Raw genomic sequence first — 24,774 nt, forward strand, 5'->3', positions numbered from 1 at the left:
TTTTTTAATCAATCTTTAAATTATTATTTTTTCCTGATTTAAATGTATGTTCAAAGTGGAAATATTTATGAAATATTAAGAGATTTCATGCATAATTACATGAATTAATTTGTATAATCACATTAATTAATGTGTATAATTACAGTAATAACCATTATAATCACATCAGTTAATTTGTAGAATTGCATTAATAACCTGTATAACTACAGTAATAATCTTTAAAATCACATGAATTAATCTGTATAATTACAATAATAAATGATATATTTACAGTAATAATTTGTAAAATGACAGTAATACTCTGTATACGTGCAGTCTTTCGTTTTTTCACAGTTTTAAATGCAACTTATCAACAGTAATAAACTGTAATTTAGTCTTTTGACTGTCCTTTTACAGATTGTTTTTACAGAGTACTACAAACAAAAGTGTCTATAGCGGAACAACAAATATTTTAATGAAGATTTTGACTATTTAACGATTACCTATTCACTGATATCACTATTTATTCATAGACTGCTTTCAACTGCTGATATGATGTGGAGCATCAGCAAACTGACCTCAGCTGGAGGGTCTTGTGTGGCAGACATTGGCAGTGTCATATTCTAGATCCTGCAGCTCCATGCCCTCCACTTTCGAGCTGTCGTGGCTCTCGTCAAAGGGCACGTGAGGGTCGGAGAAGTGTGGGTCACTGTAGCCGTCTCCTGAAGTCTGATAGCTGTCATTGGAGGGGTAGGACGAGTACGCGGGGCTCTGATTGGGCACTCCTGAATGAACGGCGACTGTCACTGAAGCTGAGGCCGTCACCGTTGTGATGGGTTGACAGTAATTGGGGCCAGCGGATGGATGGGAAGGGTGGGGGTTGTAGGGGTTGTGGGACCGGGGGCGATGGGCCCCTGAGCGGTCCCGGTGGTTGGGGCCTGAATGGCCTCCTGGCTCAGTAGCGGTTTCAAAAGCATCCATGCGAGGCCTGTGAGGAGGAGGCGGGTGACCGCTCCCAAAGTCCCTCTTAGGGTCCCTGCTACAGTATCGCTTTGACTGCTGAGGAGCAGCATCGTGAGAACTGGACCTGTAAAGCTGCTGTGGTTGCTGCTGTCTGGAGTCATCCTGTGGAAAACATTGAAAAACTGTTCATTCATGTAAAATTCGTAGAGATATGAACCATGATGCTTTGTGTGAATTAAAGGAGCAACTGTAAGCAATTTGTGCAATGAGGTGTCATTATTCTCCTCACAATTGAGTGTTAAACAACTTGCTAGACCATAAATGGCACTGTAAACAAGACTCGCCATGATAATATTGGACATAAACATGATGAATATTACTGTGTTTTGGGCAATACAAACATAAATGTCTATATCAGTGTTTCTCAACTGGTGGGTCGCGACCCAAAAGTGTGTCGCAGAAACATTTTCAGAGGGTCGCTGAGTGTGTGGTCAAAAACAACAACAAAAGTTTAATTTTTAACTTATTTTTAACTTATTTTGCTTATAACAGACTTATAACAGACGCGCGACAACCATACCGTTTGACATGTGACATTTCATTTAATTATAGCAATAAATATGTAGAAGTGCAAGTACGACCCCAAATAAGTAAAGTATGGATTTACATTTATTGACGACAAAAAAGGTTTAAAACCTCGGTGTGTCATATGTAGTGAGGTGCTCTCACAAGTTAAAACGACATTTAGAAATCATACATTCTGATTGCAAGGACAAACCTGTGGACTATTTTCAAAGACGACTCCAAGAGCTGAGGGCATCACAAAAGTGCATACATTTTGTTAAATGACAGCAATAAAAATATTGTTTATTTGTAAGTCTTGGTGATTTTCTTATGATTTAACTGTCACTACTTGTGTATGTTAACAAATAAATACAAATTAATTTGAATTCCTAAAATTATATTATAGTTCCTAAAAATTTGGGTCGTGGCTTGATGACCATGTAAAAATGTGGGTCTATATCCTAATTCATCTATCGAATGTTAAAAAAACAATAACAACAATATTAATCACAACAAAAAGTCTAAACATGACTTTCTGCGATAATATTGGACATAAACATGATGAATTTTACTGTAATTTAAGGAGAACAAAGAGAAAATAATCAGAAGGAGGTAGCACAGTGAACTAAAAAGGTTTTTGGCCACAGATATATATATATATATATATATATATATATATATATATATATATATATATATATATATATATATATATATATATATATATATATAAAGCTGTATTGTATGGCATTTTGTTGTACTTATAAACACTTCACTTCCTTCATTACTGGATGAATCAGCATTTTAAACGAAGCTCTTGAATCATTCAATCAGACCAACACATTTTTAACAGTTGTTTCTCACCACCGACTGACTTCATTTATACAATCTTACTTTAAAGCGTCAAATTATTTCCAAACGGTGATTTACTTTATTTTTATCGCTACTGTAGAAATCGGTTTCTATATCATAATTCATCTATCGAATGGTAAAAAAAACAACTGATTAGACCATTGAAGACAACAAACAAAATCTAAACAAGACTTTCCGCGATAATATTGGACATCGGACATGATGAATATTACTGTGTTTTAGAAAATACAAAGAGGAAAATGTAGCAGATCTGATCATTAACTCAGATAAAGTAAGAAATTAGAAATCCACTTTCATACGGTTGTTTTCATAAGGTTGTTTTCCATGCAAAAATTGTGCCGCATCTCAGAATTTAGTAAAGTGTAAGGAATTTTTTAATCCAGTAAAAATAAAATTTAAACCTGTATTACCTGCTCTACTCGTAATGTGGTGTAAATGTTAAAATGTCTGTGCTAAAAGATATATATAGGGAAGTCATTATATATATATTAGCGAATTAGTGAATATAAATCAAGTATACAACGACAAGATATAACATCAGCAGTAGCAAGACATTTTCTAGATTTTGGACATGACGTTAAACAACTAGAATAGTTGTATAGGAATTGAGGAAGTATTTGAGTCACATAGTAATCTGAATAAAAGATTATTACAAAGAGAAGCGTTGTGGATTCCTAAATTAAAATCATAAACACCAAGAGGAATAAATGAGGAGTTGGACATTTCGGTGTTTCTTTAATGGTTTGTTGTTGAGCTATAATACTGTAAATCATGGATTTTGAGTATGTAATGATACAAATAATGAGATGAAAATGTATTTTTAATGTTTTGGACTGTCGAAATGTTATTGCATTGACGTTTCATGAATAAGTGAATGATGATAATTGATGTTATTTTCCTGTGGAGGTAATGGAGATAATACTTTTAAAGGCGAAGGAAAATATTTAGTGTGGTTAATTACAGTGTATTAAAATGAAAATGAGATTGTTTTTAAATGAATGGCCATCTAACTAATGAGGTAATGTGATTGACTGTGGGATAAAAGGGTGAAGTGAGAGGATTGTGTCACGCACTGAGGAAGGCATTGAGCTGAAATGTGTTTTGTATCACCTGAAGAATGTAAAATAAAATATACAAAGTAATTATTTAGTGAGTGTGAATCATGACCTTCTGAATAAAATTATTGACTAGATTAACGCACCTAAAAATGTAAAAACCATAACAGAGTGAACTCAGAAGGGCTTTGGCCACAGATATACTTTTGATGTATAACATTATAACATTATTTTCATGATGAATAAAAATAAAGCACAAAGCCAAACATCCCTCACTCAGTTTTTACTAAAGATATAGATTCTTTGTAGTGCAACTTACAAATAATTATCTGCCTAAAAAGGTGGATAAATGCTCTACTCACTGAGCAAGAAGGAAACATTGGCAGTTCAACTTGACGGCTGCCTTGTCGTCCCGCTGTGGCGATCCGCACCTCCTCCAGTCTGGCTGATCGGCCCCTGTTGGGCTGGAGGTTGTACTGCTGGAGCTCTTGGCTTATCCCGGACACAGTTGTGTTAGAGCCGTATTCTGAGTCTGAGGAGTCTGAACCGGCTCCAGGGGTCGTGTGACTGGGGCGCATGGTGAAGCGGACCACCTGTGGCGGAGGTTCTGGAGATGGGGTGGGCAGCCGGCTTCGCCCATCCGCTGGAGACACCTGAAGTGATTATGACGCAAAAATAAATATTTTCTTTTTTGAGAGATGACATTACTGAACGACTGAAAGTGGTCTAAGGAGAAAAGAGGCAGTAACCCCGAAATGTAACTAAATATATACAGTGGCTCTAAAAGTATTTGTACAGTGTAGCCACACTTAATAGAGCTATCTTGTTAACAAAGGTTCTGCAGCGGGACCACACCTCACTTTGCCTTCTTAAGCAATCCCCCACTCCCTAAAACTTATAAGGCAGACCAGCCATCTAGCACTGTTCTTCTTGTTCTCTCGATTCAACCCTTCCTCCCTCTTTTTCCTTGCTTCCTATTAACAATCCTTCCTTCCTTCCTAAACCCACACTTCCTTCCTAGTTTGAATCGAGGGGTCCAATCACTCGAAATATTGCAGAGATGGTACCCCCACTCTTGAGTCTCTAGGCATCATCGTAGGATGCCCGATCAACCTAGGTACCTGTTCACTGTTTATCTTCTTACTTCCACTTTATATCCCTGTTCACTTATGCTTTTAATCCTTACAATAAAGTCTCACTCAAAGTGAGGCGTAGTGCATGCTGGTGAAATGGTAACATCATAAACAGAGGCAGATATTAAAATGTCCCTGAATAAACAGATCGTTTTCATTTCAGAGCCTTTTTTGATTTGTCAGAGGGTCTGATGAGAAACTGAAGCACACTGTGATGTAGCTGATCTATACTGGCAGAAGAGATGAAATGCAAGTTTTCGAAGCTTAGATTTTCTAAATGCTATTTTTGGAGCACAGTAGCTTGTATATAAACCTTGAGACTAACATAATGATATTAACACAATTTAAAGTACTTTAAAGTAAAAATACACACACAATAAAGCAATAGTTTACCCCAAAATTACAATTTTGTTATTAAATACTCATGCCATTTCAACCCCCTGAGACCTTCGTTCATTTTCGGAACAAAAATAGATAACAGATAGACAAAAATAGATCATTTGATTCCTTTTCTGGAGGTTTCCCATGCTGTCTACACTACCTGACAAAGTCTTGTCATCAATCCCAGTTGTAAGAGCAATAAATAATAACTTGACTTCTAGTTGATCATTTGGAAAAGAGATTTTTTTAGATGAATCATCTGTTGGAACCCGCATGGACCCAAGATTCTCAAGAAATCAGTCAAGTTTGGTGAAGGAAAAAAATCACTAAATTTGGGGTTACATTCAGTATGGGGGCGTGCAAGATATCTGCAGAGTGGATGGCAACATTAACAGCCTGAGGTATCAAGACATTTGTGCTGCCCATTACATTACAAACCACAGGACTTTTGTCAGGTAAATCTAAAATATCTTAATTAATCTAAAATATCTTAACTTGTGTTCCAAAGATGAACAAAGGTCTCAGAGGACTGGAATGACATGAGTGAGCAATTAATAACATCATTTAAATTTTGGGGTGAACTAATCGTTTAAGTGAGTATTTTAAGTAATTGGAACTTTTAGAGATAAACTAAAAGTTTGTGTCTAAGGCATTAGAAAATATATAGAAAAGACAAGACACTATAGAAAAGACAAGTAGGGTTAACTTAATGAAGTTGACTATTTAACTTGATATAAATTGACAAAAAAATTTAATGCACCAATTTCAGGCAAAGCTCAAGAAAGTATATGCTAACTCTGCATATCTCTGTGTATGGTATGTAGGTGTTATGCCTGATAAAGTAGCAGGAGCAATCCTCTTACCTCAGGATAAGGGCCAAAGTAGGACAATAAGACTGGGAGCAGCACCAGACCATTCAGGACCCCCAACACTGTTAGGATGGCCAAAACAGCGAAGAAATACCTGCAAATACACAGCAAAAAACACTTCCATCAGAATAAAAGAGAACTTTGCTGCTAGAAATGAGCAAAAGTCACTCAGGCACAACAATCGCTCACAAAAACACACTCTGGTTTTGGTTTGAAACTAAATTTACCTTGTGCCAGAGAAAGTCTCCAAAGAGGTCTTTTAGAAAGCAGCACAGAGAAGCAGAGGACATAATTAGTTGGTTAATTCAAAGGCATGGAAAATAGGGAAGAAAAAAAAGACTACTTTTTTTCTTCTTCTAGGGGTGAGTGGAGTACAAGCAAACACAGGCAAAAGCAAAACGGAGAGGAATGTGGACTACAGGCTTGCGAGAGAAGAGAGGCAAAGCACAAAGGGACAGGGGCCTCTCTTGCTCTTTAAAAAAAAAAAAAAGAACGCAGAAGCAAACAAATGAAGTGAACGGTATAGAATTTAAACAATTTAGTCTAGGAGGAAGAGAGGAAAGACTACAGGCCCCTCTCGCCTGGCCTCAAGCACATTCACTTTCCTCTCTCCGACTCTCTCGATCACTCTTTCTATGTTAAGCCCCTGTGAAATTTCCCTGCCTTTCACAATCCCCTGCTCTAATTAAATCTCCAGAGTATCAGGTAAGACCCCCCAATCTCCTCCACAAATCCCTCCCTCCTGTCCACCTTCGCTCTCTCGCTCTTTCTCTCTTCTTCATTATGGTCAGCTTTGCTTCCTTCGCTACTCCAGCAATCTATCGGTGGAAATTGCCATGGCTCAAATTGCAGCTGCCATCTTGTATCTCAAAAACAAGGGGGACAACAAGACACAAATCCTTGGTTGATGTCCCCTTTATTATGGAATTTTCAGCTATATGTACTCTAATAATGGATTTTTGCTTAATACTATTATTAATCTATTTAATAATAATTTCCGTTTGATTTCAGGTGATCAGATTTTATATAAAATGTAGAACATTAGGATTAAAATATAAGTCCCTTACTGTGCGTTCACAAAATTCGCTACATTGATCTTGTATTTATTGGGCTGTTGCAGCAAATCAGTTACATTCCTGCATAAAAACATGCTTTATAGCATTGATCAAATTCATTTAACTATGGAAGATCCTGTTGTTGCGTGTGGTGTCGCTTTGCTTCACTTATTCACTATGTGTCCATGTGTCTGAAATCTTCTGAAGCAGCAATACTGGTTTGTATTGTCATTATAGTTAAGATGAGATTCCTGCTTTTGTAAAGTAATAAAAAATTACATTAATGCACATCAGTAACCTGCCAGTAACTTTTTTTAAATGTATGTCCCTGTAAGAAAACATCTTAAATAATTGGAAATCCGGCGACCAAAATAATCAAGCCCTTGGGAACAACTGTGGTAGGAACTAAAGTTCACAGTGACTGTGTTCTCTGGATTCCTCTCAAGCGGTGGACTCTACATTTTGACTGGTTGCCGCTGAATCGCGTCATAGCTCATTATCATAAAGCTGACTTGATTTCAACTCCTCGATGCCCACACCAGCGAACATGGGCCACGCCGCTGCTCGACGCTTATCAACGTTGTTGTATGTTGTGCCGGGAGGCGCAACCCTGCCGTAAAGTGCACCCCCTCTGGAATGTGCATCAATCAACTGAAATTAATCAAAAAAATAATAATAACAAGAGAGTTATAACAACTAATGAGAGTGACTGAGGTGAGTTTCATGAATGGAACCCTTCCCTTACAGAAGATATATAAATAAATACATAAATAGATCAACTTTCAATAATACCAATGAGATTGTTTAATGTGTGGTTTAGTTTAAAACAGCAACAACATTTTTTAGTTTTCCATGTAGCCTAAACGCCTGTTTGAAACCACCAAAAGGTACACTACGGTATATATGATTATTTTACATTAATTTGTAAATCTAGTGCATTTTAAAATGTGCTTCATTTCTTGTTCTTGATTTATCCATCAAAATAATAATCATTTTACGTTTTAATCAATTATGGCCTTTGATTTTTTTTTTTTAATTCAGACTGAGAATGCTATTAAAAGTCTATGAGGGGGTGCATTTTGCAGAAGGGGTGTGTTTCTCGGCACAACACCGACTCCCATTGAAAATGAATGACTTCCGGCTACTTTGATGCTTTTGCTGCAGTTATTCATCAGGGGTCGCCACGTGAGGGTTGGAATGAACCCCCAAATATTCCGGCATATGTTTTACTGAGTACTGGGGAACACCCATACACTCTTGCACTCTTAGACTAAGACCAATTTTGTTTACCCAATTCACTTACATAGCGCATGTCATAGAGCATGAGGGTGAAACCGGAGCACCATGGAGGAAACCCAATTGAACATGAGGAGAGCATGCAAACTCCACACAGGAACGCCAACCGACTCAGCCGGGACTCAGATTAGCGATCTTCTTGCTGTGAGACAACAATGCTAACCATTGAGCCACCGTGCCACCCCAGAATATATAGAATATATAAAGTCTATTCATAAATGTATTAACCCCCCAAAAAGTTGATCATTTTGCTACTATTATAATTGCATCTTATTCTAAAAATGTGCAGCTATTGTTAATGGAAAAATTCATTTTCCGTGAAATCAAAGATGTCATGGTATGGCTAAAATATGCATTTAAAACCTTCTTAAACTGGGATGAATGTGTGAATGCACATGTGGGAGAGTGGGTACATTAGCGAACGCCCGCTAGCTGGTATGCAGCACAGCTGTGCCTCAGACTAAACTCACAGACACATTTATAACTGATGCTGCTCATGCTCGGCCTCCAAAGGTTTACAAGCAGCTCCTCAGACTCGAAAAAAATGTCCTGTAATGGCTACACGAGGTGGGCTTCTCTCCGCAGAGCCACAGACCTGGGTGTCTTTCTAAGCACGCTCATGTTATTTATGTCCTTCGGGAGGTTTTCGTGGGTCTGGTTCAAGGGAAGAGCTACCACAGTGTTTAACCAAGCAGACGCCACTTGTTTGGGAAGAGAGTGGAGAGACAAGCCAGCCTACCATTATTTAGGCTTGCATTAAAAGAAAGGAAAAATCTTTAGACTCTGTCTGTATTTCATCAAGTGAATCTCCTTCGATTGCACTTTTAGGTTTGCGTTCATCTCTTGCTCTAGATCAGTGGTTTTCAAACTGGTAATGGGCTTCCTTCTAGTGGTACGCGGAGAAATACTGAATAATGAAAGAAAAAAATAATAACACACTTTTAACCGTTTGACGCAAACAATTACACTGATGCGATTACACCGGCTGTTTTCTGAGGTGTACGACCACATCGGTGTGCTTAGAATGTTTACTTTAGTTCATTGTATCATCAGATGCTAAAAAACGACCCGCTTTGGCGCGGAGCCAGAGAAAGAGATGCGCGGCACTTGCAGAGCAGATACACGCTAGAGAAGTGCTTTTGCAGACCAGTGCTGTTGTGTTGGCATTTTAGTTACTGCAAACTCAGGAATCTCCCCATGCTGCATCATTGGTAAAATAATTAGCATCAAATGTAGGCGACACAATGGCGCAGTAGGTAGTGCTGTCGCCTCACAGCAAGAAGGTCACTGGTTCGAGTCTCGGCTGGGTCAGTTGGCATTTCTGTGTGGAGTTTGCATGTTCTCCCTGCGTTTGCGTGGGTTTCCTCCGGGTGCTCCGGTTTCTCCCACAGTCCAAAGACATGCGGTACAGGTGAATTGGGTAAGCTAAACTGTCCGTAGTGTATGAGTGTGAATAAGTGTGTGGGGATGTTTCCCAGAGATGGGTTGCAGCTGGATGGGCATCCGCTGCGTAAAACATGCTGGAAAGGTTGGTGGTTCATTCTGCTGTGGCGACCCCAGATTAATAAAGGGACTAAGCCGAAAAGAAAATGAATGAATGAATGTGTTAAATGTGTGTTCATAGTTGTCTAAAATAATGTGTGTTTTTTCGATATATAAAGGTATTTTTTTAGTAAAGCAGCTTGGCTTTCTATTAATTTGTTACCTCAGATTACCTCAGTAGCAAGACACATATAGATTTTTGACATTAAATAACTAGAACACATAGGAATTGAAGAAGTGTTTGAGTCACATAGAGGAGGTAATCTAAATAAAAGATTATTACAAAGAGAAGCGTTCTGGATTCATAATTTAAAATCATTTACACTAAGAGAAATGAATGAGGAGTTGGACCTTTCTGTGTTTCTTTAACAGTTTGTTGTTTAGCTATAATTTTAGGAATCATGGATTTTGAAGTTGTAATGACACAAATAATGAGATGAAAATGGATTTTTAATGTTTCTGAACTGTCGGAATTTTACTGTATTGACTTGACATGAATAAGGGAATGATGATAATTGATATGCTTTTTTCCTAAAGGTAAAGGTATTTTTCATGTGGTTGATTATGATATACTGAAATGAAAAAGAGACTGTTGGTAATCATTAAGAAGCTGTCTAAATGATTGACACAAAATAACAAATGTATGTTTTAATGTTTTGGACTGTTCGGAATTTCATTTTATTAATGTAAATATGCTGTTATCCTGTGAAATAATGTATTTGGAGGTGAGGGTAAATATTTCTTGTGTGTTTAGTTATGTGTGTTGAGGTGAAGGTAAGATTGTCTTTAATCATCGAGTGACCGTCAAATGTATTTTTTAATGTTATGGACTGTCGGATTTTCGTTGCATTGATGTACACTTGGCAAATGATGAAAATTGATATGCTATTTCTCTGTGAAATAATGTTTGAAATATGAAGGTAAATAGTCCTTATGTGGTTAATCATGGAATAATGAAATGAAAATGAGATTGTTTTTTAATCATCGAGTGGGCGTCTAACTGATGACGCAGTGTAATTGACTGTGGGATAAAAGGGTGGAGTGAGAGGATTGTACCACACACTGAGGAAGACATTGTGCCGAAACGTTTGTGTTTTTAAATCACCAGAAGAATGTAAAAAGAAAAACAGTATGAAGCAATTACTTCATGAGTGTGAATCATTACTTTTTTGAATAAAAGCTTTGACAAGATTGACGCACCAAAGGAGTTTCTTTAAAAAGCGCGAGCACACAGGGCAAACTTCATTACTCTACGCACCTCAGATTTAGGCAAATTTATCTGGGTGTGATAACAGAACATAGACTCAAGCAACTTTGCCTTGCTTAAAGCTTAGAGCTAGAATATAGCCAAATTAAAGTTAGTCTCTATGTGCGGTTAACACAAACTCCTAAATATTCCTAATAATAGGAAACAATCTGCCATCAGTACTTGGAGAGACAATTTTTTCTGAGGTGGTACCTGATTAAAAAAAGTGAGAACCACTGCTCAAACAGATCAATAGCTACAAATCAACAGCCGATGAAAAATGAACATCGTCTTGCTCAATCTGCTCTGAAAGTTGAAGGGTCCAAACTAAACGCCGGTATTGACGAGTGATTTACGCCGGTGTGCTTTTCAGACTAGCTGAAGCAACAAAAGAGTTTTATGTTCTTCAACTTCGAACTCGAAAGACGTCGCGTGAAGCGTCCGTGAACCGAGAGCGGTTCTCAAAAGCCACGAAACTTCACCTCGCAACCCGTCCGATCTGTTTGGACTCAAAACATTAGCGGACCTGACGGAGCAAAGTCAGGGAAACATTTATTCCTGCAAGGCTATAAAAATACAGCCTGCCTTTTTGTTTTTTTCCATATCTTCGGAGGCCAGGGGGTTTTGTTTGATGAAAAAACAGTAGTTGCGTTTCAATGGGAGCCCATGAGAGGGACTGGGGCCCAATGTGGTCTGTGGAGAGAGAGCGTGTGTGTGTGATTGCTCTGAACTTGTGTGTGTGCATTATTTTTCTGGCGTGCTACTTCAGATCCAGAGTGATTTGAGGGTGGAGGGCTGTGGTGGTTTTCCAGTGCTCTAATAAGAATGAGCTACTGCAGACATTCGTTCCTTCCTTCCCTCCTCCAGAAACGTACCACTCAAACACCCATGACTCACTCGGAAATAAGAAGAAGTGCGATTTGAATTTGACTCTCAATACCACTTCAAGAAACAATAAATCAGCATACTTGTTTGGACTCATCTGTGCGCATAAAACATAAAGCCATTGCAAAGTTACTGATTTAGATCCTCTAAGTAGCAGTGTGTGTCACTCCTCATTTCCACTCCTCTACTAGCTGCAAAATAAGCCCCAGGCCCTCTCTGCACTCGGCTTGTAAATGTCTTGCACACAAAAAAAAAGATTACAGAAAACACAGGAGAGCCTCAAGCTTTGTGAAGACAGACGGGAGAGATCCGTGCTCATGTAGAAAGTAAAGGGAGGTTTGTTAGGACTGAGTGGAGAGTTTTATTTATTTATTCATTTATTTTATGTCCTAACCAACGCAATAAAAGATTCATATTTGAATCGAAGTTCCTGTCCAAATCAGAAACAAGTGACACATTTTGTCACCTGGGTTCTATGCTTTCTCTGTTTATGTTATTATTCATTCACACTCCATTTGAATTAGTTCCTGTTCAAACCTGATATTTAGATGCGTTTGTTCACCCAAAATCTAAATTCTGTCATCAACTGCGAACACTCATGTAATTCATCAGGGTTCACACTCTAAGCCAAATGTGAAATTCCCTGATTTTCACCAACTCAAAAGCTAAATTTCCATGACCTACAGTGAGGACTGAGCAGACAAAAAGGAAAATATATTGGTAACACTTTATTTTGATGGTCCATTTGAGTATTAGTAGACTGTCTGCTTAATATCTGTTCATACTGCTCCTTCAACATACATTTAACTGACAACAGACATTTGACTTCCTGAGCAAGGCTGATCTTGAGAAAGCCATCCATGCTTTTGTTAGTTCACGTTTGGACTACTGTAATGCACTTCATGTTGGAGTTAACCAGCCATGTCTTCATCGTTTACAGCTTGTGCAAAATGCTGCTCCTCCCATGTTAACTAACAGTCGGAAAAGGGAACACATTACAGCTATTCTTTACTCCTTCCACTGGCTTCCTGCTAAGTTTGAACTGATTTAAAACTTTTGATGTCCGCCTTTAATGCCATCGATGGCATTGCTGCTATTTATTTATCCAAAATTTTGCACATTAACAAACACAGCAAAGCTTTGCGATCTGCTGACCGACTTCTGCTTGAGGTCCCTCGGTCAAGATACAAGCAGTGGGGTGATCGCTCTTTTGCAGTGGCAGGTCCTAAACTTTAGAATACCCTTCCTCCTGAGCTTCGTACAATCACTGATCTGCCACTTTTTAAAGCCAAGCTAAAGACCCACTTGTTTAAATTGGCTTTTAATGCATGGCACTGACACGTCTTTACATTTTAATGTTTGTTGTATTTTATTGATACTTCTTGTATTGTTTTGCATTGTCTGCTTTTTAGTTGTGCTGTATAATTTGTTTTTACTTGTGTAAAGCACTTTGGTCAAACTTGGTTGTAGTAAAGTGCTATATAAATAAAGGTTTATTGAAAGGCTGATATAAGAAACTTTGCAAGTACATGTCAACTTACCCTAACCCCTAACCCCAACCTAACAGTCTACTTATAATTTAATGAGAATTAATTGGCATGTAGATGCAATATAACTTCAATTCAACAAACGGACCATCAAAATGAAGTGCAACCAATACATCTCTAATCAAATATTTACACGTCACAACTGTTTGGAGCTAAAGCCAGAAACAAAGATGGATTGGAGGTTCTATTCAATTGCCTTATTTAATTCAAGGGCTGTTTTAATCTTTTCAATTAGTCTCTAACATTTACAGTTGAAGTTAGAATTATTAGCCCCTCTGAATTATTAGCCCCCCTGTTTATTTTTTTCCCCAATTTCTGTTTAACGGAGAGCAGATTTTTTCAACTCATTTCTAAACATAATAGTTTTAATAACTCATTTCTAATAACTAATTTATTTTATCTTTGCCATGATGACAGTAAATAATATTTTACTACATATTTTTTAAGACACTTCTATACAGCTTAAAGTGACATTCAAGTGACACTGATTCATTCATCTTTGAGATGCAAGTGATTTTTATAATCAAACCTAAGGCAGTTTTTTCTCTTCACTGAAATTCAATTCAACCAAAATGTTGATGCTTCAGAAAGTTCAGTAACTCAATAAAAAAAATTCAAATGATTCAAGTGGTTTAATTAAACTCTTCTAAAAAAGCACAACTGCTTAATACAGACCATTTCAATGGGGTGATATTATTGGCCCATGAACATTTCCTGCTTATTATCAAACTGTTTCATAACTGTAATAAAGGCAATTCAATCATAACTTCAAGTTAAAACAGCTATCATAACATTATTTATCAATATGTGGCTCCTTTTAGATTCTTGGAAGCTATCGAATTAAAAAATGTAAAACAGAAAATTCGTTGGGACCATTGTTTTTGTTTACCCCCCTCAAAATGGTCTATAAAGGCGTCAAATCCAGCAAGACAGAATGGTTTTTGTTATCAAGGATATTTAAGCTTCATTATTGGCGTTTTAAAATGAAAAAGCCTAGAATAAATAATGATAAAATTGTCATTTTTGGGTGAACAAGGCTAGCATCTGACGAATCATAGTAAGTGCCACTAAAATACAAGGTATTTTAATTTTACAAATAATTTCAGTGTGAATAGAAAATTAGCAATGCAGTTCAATAGTTACATCTTGTCTCGTGAGAACACGACAATAATGAAAAATATCAGCTATTTCGTACTAACAATGACTGCATTTACGTGCACCCTCATAATATGATTATAATGGGATTTCAGCAATACAGCGATTAAACTTGACTATATGTAAACATAACATTTCGGTCACACCCATGTGATTAAGCTCATAATCATAACCATAATTGCATTAAACTACGTGGTGTATTCCCATTTAAAATCGCAATAAACAGGCATCTAAACACCTTAATCACCTTAATTATTAGTGTTCATGTTCTCAGACATACACGGATGATGCGTGTTGTTGACATGAACAACCTTATGAATAAACTTTGAGACTCTATTCACAAGTTTCCCTCACTGAACTCTATCAAACCCTACTTGCTGGACAGTTTGGTCTCCATTGTTCATTTAGAAGTGGTGAAGACACAACTAGTTACAGCATTGTAATGTTAACAGAGTAACCTTCCTGTACATCCATGCAAGTAGACTCTGAATGTGTGTGAATCACGGTTGCGAAAATAACCACACATTTTAGCGAATAATTAGAATTATGAAACTGCAGTGAAGAGGTTTTAAACATCATTCTGTGATTAATCCTTTACTATGAATTTCACATTATTTCAGGAATTGCATTATTGGCGCACTTGTAAACATAGTCAGTGTTTAAGAAACCTGAAATGAGTTTTCAAACTTTCATCTGATTTTATCATTCATTCATTTTCTTTTCGGCTTAGTCCCTTTATTAATCCGGGGTCGCCACAGCGGAATGAACCGCCAACTTATCCAGCATTTGTTTTACGCAGCGGATACCCTTCCAGCTGCAGCCCATCTCTGGGAAATCATGATTTTAATTTCATCTTAAGTACATTTTATGGATCAGACTTACTGCAGCTCTGGTTCAGCTGTTTTAACATTAAAAACTACTGTCAGAATTTCCTAAAGACATGCAATAAAACCTTAGCAATGACAAAGGCTAGACAGTTGTTTTTGTAGCTGACCTTCTTGCACATGCATTTTCTAGGAGTTTCCCTTTCACACACAAATTTTTTATTAGAGTTTTTGCTATTTACACCATTATTTAACACCTCAGAAAGCATGCTTAATCAATTCTGCCCCATACTGTTACTAGATTACATCCACATTATTATCATCAGATTGTTTGCAACCTAATTTCTGCTGTTTTATGTGCTGTGTTGGACATTATGAAAAAATTGGAAGGTTACACACACAACTTTCAAGTCTTATCAGCATATTCATAAGACTTTTATAACACAATTTCACACTTATTTTGAAAAACTGGCCCTAAGGATCGATCGCAATTCTACCCCTTAGCCCTTCCCCTTCCTCCCCTTGTCCCAATTCTCTTTAGCTTGAAGGCGTAGGGCTAAGGGGAAGGGGTAGATACCCTTTCGAACGAAGATTTTTCAGGACCACACTCCAAACCAAGGGGTAAAAAAGTTTCCCAGAACACACCAACCACAACGGCAGGATAGTTGCACCCGGAAGTAAGGAGATCCACAAATTAGTATTTTTTTGTCATTATTATGAATTTTACAACAAACATACACATGTTTAAATATATTCATAACCGAGTGCGTGTTTTACATCATGCTTTAAAAAATAAATCGCTAAAATAAAAAGACGCTAAATTTCGCGATCTATAATTTTTAATCATAACTCCTGTATAACTGTCCCATAACATTCTGTCACCCGATGACACTTGAATACCCTGTCAGAAAAGCCGAGTGGCTGGGACCGTTTTTGGTGTGTTTACATAGATGAATGCAAATGTAAATGTGTAAATGCACAGTATATACAATCTTATTGCCACATTATATCGTTATGATAACATAATATATGCCTTCAGTGATCTCCTGAAGATAAATACTAAAAAATAGCACAGCTGGAATAAATACAGCAGTCGCGATCGTCTGATCTCATATGAAGCAAGAGATCGCGATGACATCTGATGAAGTGTGCAGGGGCTGTAGGGCTGTCCCAATTCTTAGGAGTAAATTTTGAAGACTTTTCCCTTTTAAGGGCCAAGGGGAAGGGGTAGGGGTACAAAAAAAGAATTGGGATTGGGCCTAAATATACTACAATCTAGGCAGCTGAAAATAATTCAAAATACAGGACTTCAGTCTTTACCTGACTATGAAGTCAAACTCTGACCCTGCCAGCATCAAGACTCCTAGTAGAGTAGAAAACGCTCCATCCAGCACTGGGGCAAACATGTGTTCCAGTGCAAGAACGGCTCGCTTGTTCCTGTCACCGATGGCTGTGAGGAATGCCTGTGAGGAAAATGTGACAAATATGATCAAAATGAATCACTTAGTTAAGACATCTGGTAATTATCCTACATTCACATAAAAAAAAAAAAAAAAAAAAAAAAAAAAAAATCACACAAGCTTCAAATTACATGTAGAACAATCCAAACTTCAAAAATGCATGAAACATTTTCATGTGAAAGAAAATGATGTGATCACTTTTTCCCCCAACATGAAAATGGATTAGCAAAATAAAACCATACATCAACTTAATTTGAACTTATGTAAGTTTTTAACATATGCACCTGGAAAATGTGCATCTATGCATCTGGAAAATGTGAAATACACTTGATGTTCCAAAATGACACATTTTAAATAAAGTGGAACGCATTTGGAACACAGGTAAAACACACAATGTTCCAAAACTGCATTTTTTAAAAATATGTGGTGATACATTTAGATCATATCCAAAACACATAAAAATATTTCATGTTTTGGAACATTTTCATGTGAAAAAGAGATACCACTTTATTCTGAAACAACTTTTTTCATGTGTTGTCCATGTAAACGTACTCAGCGAAAGTGCCAAAGGATCTCGTAAGCTTTCAAATCTGCCTTTAAGTTGATTCTATGCCCTCAAATGTTTCATTAGGTTTGTTGTGTTTCCCCCCTCACACGCAACATTTGTAAAGCATCTGCTTCACGTTGCTGTGTCAGAATCCTTGCTTGTAAAATATAGCCATACTTTAGAATGCTTAGTTTAGGCAAATATGATACACGCCGATCATGTGTGTTGATGAATCTGAAGGGAGTCGCTCACCGGATGCACTGTACTGCGCGCATTGCCTACGTGTGTGCATTCCCTAAAGCAACTAGCGTCTGACATCACAGACGGTGTCCGTTTCCCTCAAAGTAGTTTAGGATTAAATGTTTCGAGATGGTGTGACACAACGCGTTCCTATGTGTGCCTTTGATGTACCCCTTGATGCTTCTTACGTCCTTATCGCAGCACCAGTGGCACCAAAATTAGGCACCGAAATTCATATACTGATTCAGTCCGGTTCATACTGGTTACAAAGGTACCGGTTCCATAAATGCACCAGGTTGTGGTACCCAACCCTAGTTTCACATTGCAAATGTGTTTGCCATGTGATTTTCGCTTTTTTTTTGTGTGGTTCTTCTGTAAGAATAATGAGTGCACTAGTTATTGAGATAAAAGATGGAGAATGTTGACTAGCACACCAACTCACCAGTGCCACGTGAACAGTGAACTCCACTCCTATGCCAACGGAAGCGATGAGGATGACGACAGGCACAGCGCTGAGCTTTATGCCGATCAATCCCATCATGCCAAAAAGCTCCACTGTCATCAAAGACAGAACCAACACCTGTGGGAGAAGACCAGCAAACTTAGATCCGTCATCTTACACACACAAGCGGCCACACTTTACATAGTTTAAAGCAGGAGTGCCCAAACTCGATCCTGGAGGGCTGGTGTCCTGCCCAGTTTAGCTCCAACTACCTTTAACAGCTGCCTGGAAGTTTCTAGTATACCTAGAAAGAGCTTGATTAGCTGCTTGAGCTTTGGGGTTGGAACTAAACTCTGCAGGACACGGGCCCTCCCGGACTGAGTTCGGGCAGCCCTTGTTTAAAGCAAAGTACGATGGTCTAGCTTAAATAAAGCGCTGAGGAATGTGGGAAAATATCTGTTTCTCTGAAGGGTCTGTTTGCGATGCTTTCATATGGAGCTGAACTCGGGCTACGAACTGGTTAAGTAAATGCCATAATCAGCTGATGAGTCTTGGGTTACTGGGGGGCCCAGCGGCCTTTGAAGAGGGATGAAGAGGACAGAAAGAGGGCCAACGGAGGGGAGTTTGGGGGCTGGGAGGGCTGGCAAATGAAAAGGGGGGTTGAGCATGGCGGAAGTGGGGAACGTATGGAGTTTAAGGGGGCCGCTGGTGGTCTGGGACAAAAGCGCAATGGTAAAAGCTGAAGCAGGGCTATAACTTTCCCTTTCAAGTGTCCAGTAAAGCAAAAGGATGAAGCTGCTATCCTGTCAGACAGAGTTAGATCAGTCAGATGGCTTAAACACTGGCCCTAATAAAACAGAAACCTTAAAAAAAAGACTGACAGAGCGTGGGAAAGAAATTTAGGCCTTGTGAATGATATAAATGACAAGCATACGCACATTTCAGCAAGAACAGCAGCGCTATGTTATATGTGGAGTGATATAGTTGCTGTGGTAACCTTTCATTTCCCCATTTATTTTAGAAAAACGTCTGAAAAAAGCCTCGTGTAGACTAAACAAACTGGCTCTGACAGTATAAGATAAACACAAAGCGCAGGGCTGTAAAAACACAGCCTCTCCTCAGCTATTTCTGCCTGCCTGCCTGCCCTCCCCTGCCTTGCTCTAAATTGCGCACTTTTAATTACTTCCAAACCTTTTGTGCATCATAGTCTTTCACAGAGGAATGACAAGGATGTTGTGAAAGCTTGTTTCTACCTCAGTGTAGAAAAAATATATCCTGTAAAGGAAACTGTGAGAAAGTATTTTTATGTAAAGAATTTTTTTTTAATTCTTGTTTATGTGAAGAGATTAAATAACCAATTAAATAATGATTAAACTAACAATTGAAAGAAAGTCACAACTAAAAGTCTTTGCACACTGAAGTGCGAAATTTTCGTATGCGTTTTTATTCGTATTCATATGCAAAAAATTTGACACATAAACAAACGTTGCATGCTGAGTCCGATGCACATTAATTAATCCATTACGAAAAAACTTTGTTCTCCTCTCTTCTCCAAAGTAGAAAAATGAATAGGCTGCATATTGTGTTCATCCAAAAGAAAAGAAGGAAAGTTCAGCTCATTATCAAAGAGCTGCGCTGTATTATCCCGAAAAGCAACGTTTATTTTAAGAAATTAGTGGAATTTTGATACATTGTGTGTGATACTTCACACATTCACGTACGTAAACAAATCCTTTTATGACGAACGAAAGTTTCGGAGAGAGTGTGTTAATACGACTGACACAACATGAGGTTGAATTTATTTTTTAACGTGTGAAAGTTACAGATGAAAACTTTGGATTCAGTGTGCAATAACCTTACGAGAAATAAGTGCAATATTAAGTTGTTAAAGTGGTATTATTATTTATTCTTTTTTTTTCAGTTTCAGGTATTTTAAAACTAGAACTCATTTTGAAATATGGGGTCACAATTGTGATATACAGATATGAAATTAATTAATTAATTACTTAAAAATGATCTTTTTTACGAATTTAGATTTATAGTTGCTTGTTTTAAGTAAAACTTTGTTTTATTCTGTAACCTACAGCATTTACAAACATGCCAATGTGACTAAATTCCACAAAAGCACATAGGCAGACAGCATTTTTAAACATAATAAATAGTTTTATGCCAAACTTCAATTCAAACATTTAGATTTTATGAACTTTCCCATTTGGCTACATTTGTTGATTTTATTGGTAATGAGAACGATTTTTAAAAAATGAACAAGTTTCGACCAAAACATTCCGATTTTAAAGTCAGCATGAAACGGAAGCTGCGGTTATTTTTCTGTATTGTGACACAGTTCCTAGAGAAATGGAGTATTAAATAGAAATCAGTGGGTGTGGCTTGATTTTTATACTGTGAGCTGATTGGATGTGGTAAAAGTAGGCATTTCATTCAGAAAGATTGAGAAAAGTGTTTCGGGAGAGTTTTAACATCACAACAAACAACTCATCCTCACTATTTCTATTTGTTGTCAAAACTGGATGTTGGAGAGGCGTGGTTAAGTATGTTAATACCTTAGACAGACGTTATCTGAGAATTTAACAAACAGAAAGTGCATTTTCAGATATTACAAATTTTAAGATTACAAGGGCAAATGATTTATTTTTTCTTAAAGACACGCAGAGGTGAATTGTTCACCACAAAACTGGCAATGTGAGCTAACAAAATCACAGGGTCAGTTTTGATTTAATTTGTACTTTACGTACGTTTGTAATTTGTACTTTACGTACTTTACGTACACACTACACAGAGTCAAGATAGTGATGGATGGATGAGCATGTAAACAAATCCCAAACAGATCTGAAGAAGAAACTCACTATGATTCCGGCAGTCCAGGGGTTGAGCAGGAAGACTGCGCACACCAAGAAGGTGCAGGCCAACACAACGCTGATGGAAAGCAGGAGCCAGTGGCGTAGGCCTACATACTGCTCCCAGAAGAGGAAGGGGTAGCCGTTGGGGTAGCTGGGAAGACCTTGGCGACTGTAGTTGCTGCAGATGGCGCGGACGCTCTCGATGGCCTCCACGAACTGTGGCGTCTCGCGAAGCCCGTTGAGGTAGAAGGGAAACTGTGCATATTCGATGGGCTCAGCAGCAGGAACTGCAGATGTAAATACAAATGAAAAATGAGATTCACTTTTAACAACAAGCCACGTTATCTTTCACTATTAAGCCCAATACATAGTTTGGTTTTTACATGCTTGCATAGTGGTGACACGACGTATTTCATCATCAGTACACACGCACAGGTGACTTTTTCCCCCATTTAAAAAATATGTGGACACCTGATTTGTAGGGATGTAACGATTCACTGTAAGCTGGTTGAAAATCGACTCAAATATGTGATGATTCAAATCGTAGAAATGTTGAGAACAGAGAAGGCACTATGTTTACATGCGTAAACTCACTTTACCTGCACATCAGCGGCGAGCAGGAGGTGGGGCGGCAGAGTAAAATGACAGCGGTGAAGTGCAACAGACAAAACACAAACTGTTTGCAAATACTGCAAAAAGATGTTTACTTACACTAACAGAACAATGAATATAATGCAGCACAGTAAAAAACTAGTCATAGACGTCTATACAAAAAAAAACTATTAATAAGCCAAACCACGTGGACCTTATGATTTGCAGCTCCGCTTGCTCCGACAAATGTTATGGATTTTGTTTTTCGGAGTGTTTTCATAGCGAAAATGTGCAGCATTTAATTAAAAAAAAAAATTTATTCAATTAATAATTCAATTAGAAATAGCTTCAAATAATTTTGGAAAAAAAATCGTGACTAAATCGTATCGTGAGATTAATATCGTGAATCGTATTGAATCGTGAGTCAGGTGAATCAGTACATCCCTAGTGCTTTGAATTGTTTATTTACCTAATGATTAATGTAGATATAATAAAAAAACAGATGCCCATGTTCCCGAGTGCATTATGTTCATCTTTGTGAGAGGATTATAAGAGCCCTGCAACTACATTTTAAAGGAGTACAAAGACGTTTTATTGCTCATAACATTTGGATAGAAAAAGCTCAGACACTGACCAAAGAATAATCTTTTTGGCATGCATGTTTTGAGCACCCATACTTACATTCTACACCTATACTGCACGTATACTCTGAAAAACTGTGCCTTTTTCTATACATTTTCAAGTAAGAACGAATTACATTGGAACTATTTTATTTGGTCTTTCAGAGATTGCAAGCCAACATTGGAATCAATCATTTGTGAGCGAACAGATGCAATAAGGCAACTCTCTATCTATTTGCCTGTCTTTTGCCTATTTATAAAACTGGCCGGATGTAAACATGCTGATTGATGCTTATCTTGATGCCACTGAAGGAGAAAGTTCAAGTTTATTTGCATGAATTTTACTCAATATCCTTGTGCGTTTAGATTGCTTGTGGGAAAACCTATGATAGAAATACTTATTTTGCTGCACTTTTTCGACTGAAAATTACAACAGAAAGTCACACATCATGAGTGGTATCATATCAGTAATTTATATGCTGACTTGTGTTGCCATAAAAACAGCAACAGGCATCGCCAGAAGCTCACAGAGTGCAATCAATTTCATTTGTTCAAAATGAATGTGGATTTTTTTTAATAACACATCTTTCGTAGGTTTTCCACTACATATTTCAGTAAGAGACATCATTTACATTACATTAAGCCATTCACATTTTAAAACCCTGGTTTCCTTTTAACAGCACTTTTTCCCCCTTTGATATTGTTAATTTCATTAGCCTACTGATAACCAGATATCCTTTATATTTCTGATCTGCCACATTTTAAAAGCCACAGAATGAAATCTCAGCACTAAATCAGAATTGAGCAATCACTGTAAACCCAACCTTAGCGAGTCACAGTTAGCCTAAAGGACGTCTATCGTTCTCAAGGTGACAGACTGTACCTATTAAACACTTCAACTTTTTTTTACCGCCCCAGGAAGAAAAAGGGGCTAATTTACCAGCTATTAAATCTCAACATGCAGCCGATTGTCATTCCTGACGGTGATCCGCTGTAATTACACTGTCAAAATTTGACTGAAATAACCAACCACTTCTCTTCGAAACAAACACACACACAAGGACGACCCTTAAACATCTGCGCACTGACAAATTCATCACAATTCTATGATGATTGAAGCAAAGGATTTTTTGGTGAATGTGGAAAATAGTAAATGGTAGAATGCCATTAATGCATGTTGATTACACAATTAGGAGGGTGTGGTTTTGAACCTCCGCCTTCTTTGACTTTGAAAAATTCTCCTGTTCATTTCCTTAGTTCTGACAATCATACTCAGAAGTCCACAGGTAAAAAAAAGAACAATGATTTGTAGTAAAAATTCATGTTTAATACTGTAAATTATATTCTTTACATTCTTTGTATTCTGTATTTAAAAAAAATGTCAAATAAACGTTGATGACTAGTGTCAAAGTGTAAAGTGTAAATCGCCGTAAACAAATGCTTTCTTAACTGTCATTTTTTTTCACCTGGTGCCATTCACACAGAACTTGTCTGCATCTAAAAAACGTTAGACACAGCGTTTAGAATTTGTTTTTGATTTTTAAGCGCCTTCGCCAACACTGAAACTACCAGAATTCTACACTACTATACTACTAGAATTATAGCATCATTCTGACAAAATACATCATATTGCTACGTCATATTTACATTCAAAACTTCTATTGAGATATTAAAATTAAGCTTTAAATGACATATTTAATAAAGAAATCACTTTAAAAATACTACCTTTTTGGTAATACAGCCTATAAATGTATATTTTAGACCAACCGCAACTGTCTGCACCTCCCTTTTATTTTCACTTTCTCAAGCAGAGAAGAAGGCTTTTTCACGGCACTAAATATGCTGTTTTAATAGACATATCTGAAGCAAAGTTATGTTTTTGCCAACAGAAAGATTTGTTTTTTGTTAGCAGGAAGATGTTAGGCAACCGAGGCATGCATATTTAAAGTCACTGGCAAAAGTAGCAGACACTGAAATGCATTCAGTCATTTGGACTGCTATGGTAGTTCTAGGTAGAATTAATCAGAACTCTTTAGTGTTTTGTAATTTTACTAAAATAACAATGATAGAAGGAAACATACACATATTTAGTACAATTCAGCGAATTATAGATGTGTTTTTTTTTTAAGTTATTTAATTGCAAAAATTAAAAAACAGTCAAATTGACCGCCTTGGTAGTTCTAGTATTAACAGTCGTCAAGTGAATTTGCTACTGTAAACAGATATTTGCAATGCTTGCCCCGCCTATGAGTTATTTTGATTGGTCCACTGCTTTTGAACAGACATTGATGAGCAGAGCTTTGTGTAAATTTTTTCAATCGTTTAACTTGACATGGTGTCTTAAAAAAGTGGTGCTCATGTGTGATGCACTTAAAGATAAGTGAGACCCGTGTATAACATGATGCACGTCCATCAACATCGAAAAAACAATGACAACATATCGCTTTGGAATGGGAATACATGTTCTATCTGAATGGCCAATCATTGTACGTACAGGCAAAGTCCCTTTAATGCAAGTCATTTCACTTGGCGGTCATCTTTGAAATGCCTCTCGGGCAGTATGTTCGGGCACTGAATAGGGAAACATCAAATTCTCCAAAACTGTTTGCCAAGCTTATGATTATATCACATAATTGGAACCACCAATGA

At 37.4% G+C, this 24,774-nt stretch overlaps 1 protein-coding gene across 1 annotated transcript in view; it reads right to left on the bottom strand.

The window, feature by feature from the left end:
* ptch1 (patched 1) overlaps positions 1 to 24,774 on the bottom strand; it is a 103,158-nt gene that overhangs the window by 1,717 nt on the left and 76,667 nt on the right. The window contains exons 18-23 of the mRNA XM_056463453.1: positions 20,921 to 21,201; positions 18,057 to 18,194; positions 16,688 to 16,830; positions 5,812 to 5,911; positions 3,797 to 4,087; positions 558 to 1,104 (exon numbers count right to left, since the gene is read on the bottom strand). Of these exons, the coding sequence (XP_056319428.1) occupies positions 559 to 1,104; positions 3,797 to 4,087; positions 5,812 to 5,911; positions 16,688 to 16,830; positions 18,057 to 18,194; positions 20,921 to 21,201 (1,499 nt within the window). The 3' untranslated portion in view covers position 558. The remainder of the gene's footprint in view (positions 1 to 557; positions 1,105 to 3,796; positions 4,088 to 5,811; positions 5,912 to 16,687; positions 16,831 to 18,056; positions 18,195 to 20,920; positions 21,202 to 24,774) is intronic.

This window comes from Danio aesculapii, chromosome 8 (assembly GCF_903798145.1).
Source record: "Danio aesculapii chromosome 8, fDanAes4.1, whole genome shotgun sequence".
NCBI classification, from domain to species: Eukaryota; Metazoa; Chordata; class Actinopteri; order Cypriniformes; family Danionidae; genus Danio; species Danio aesculapii.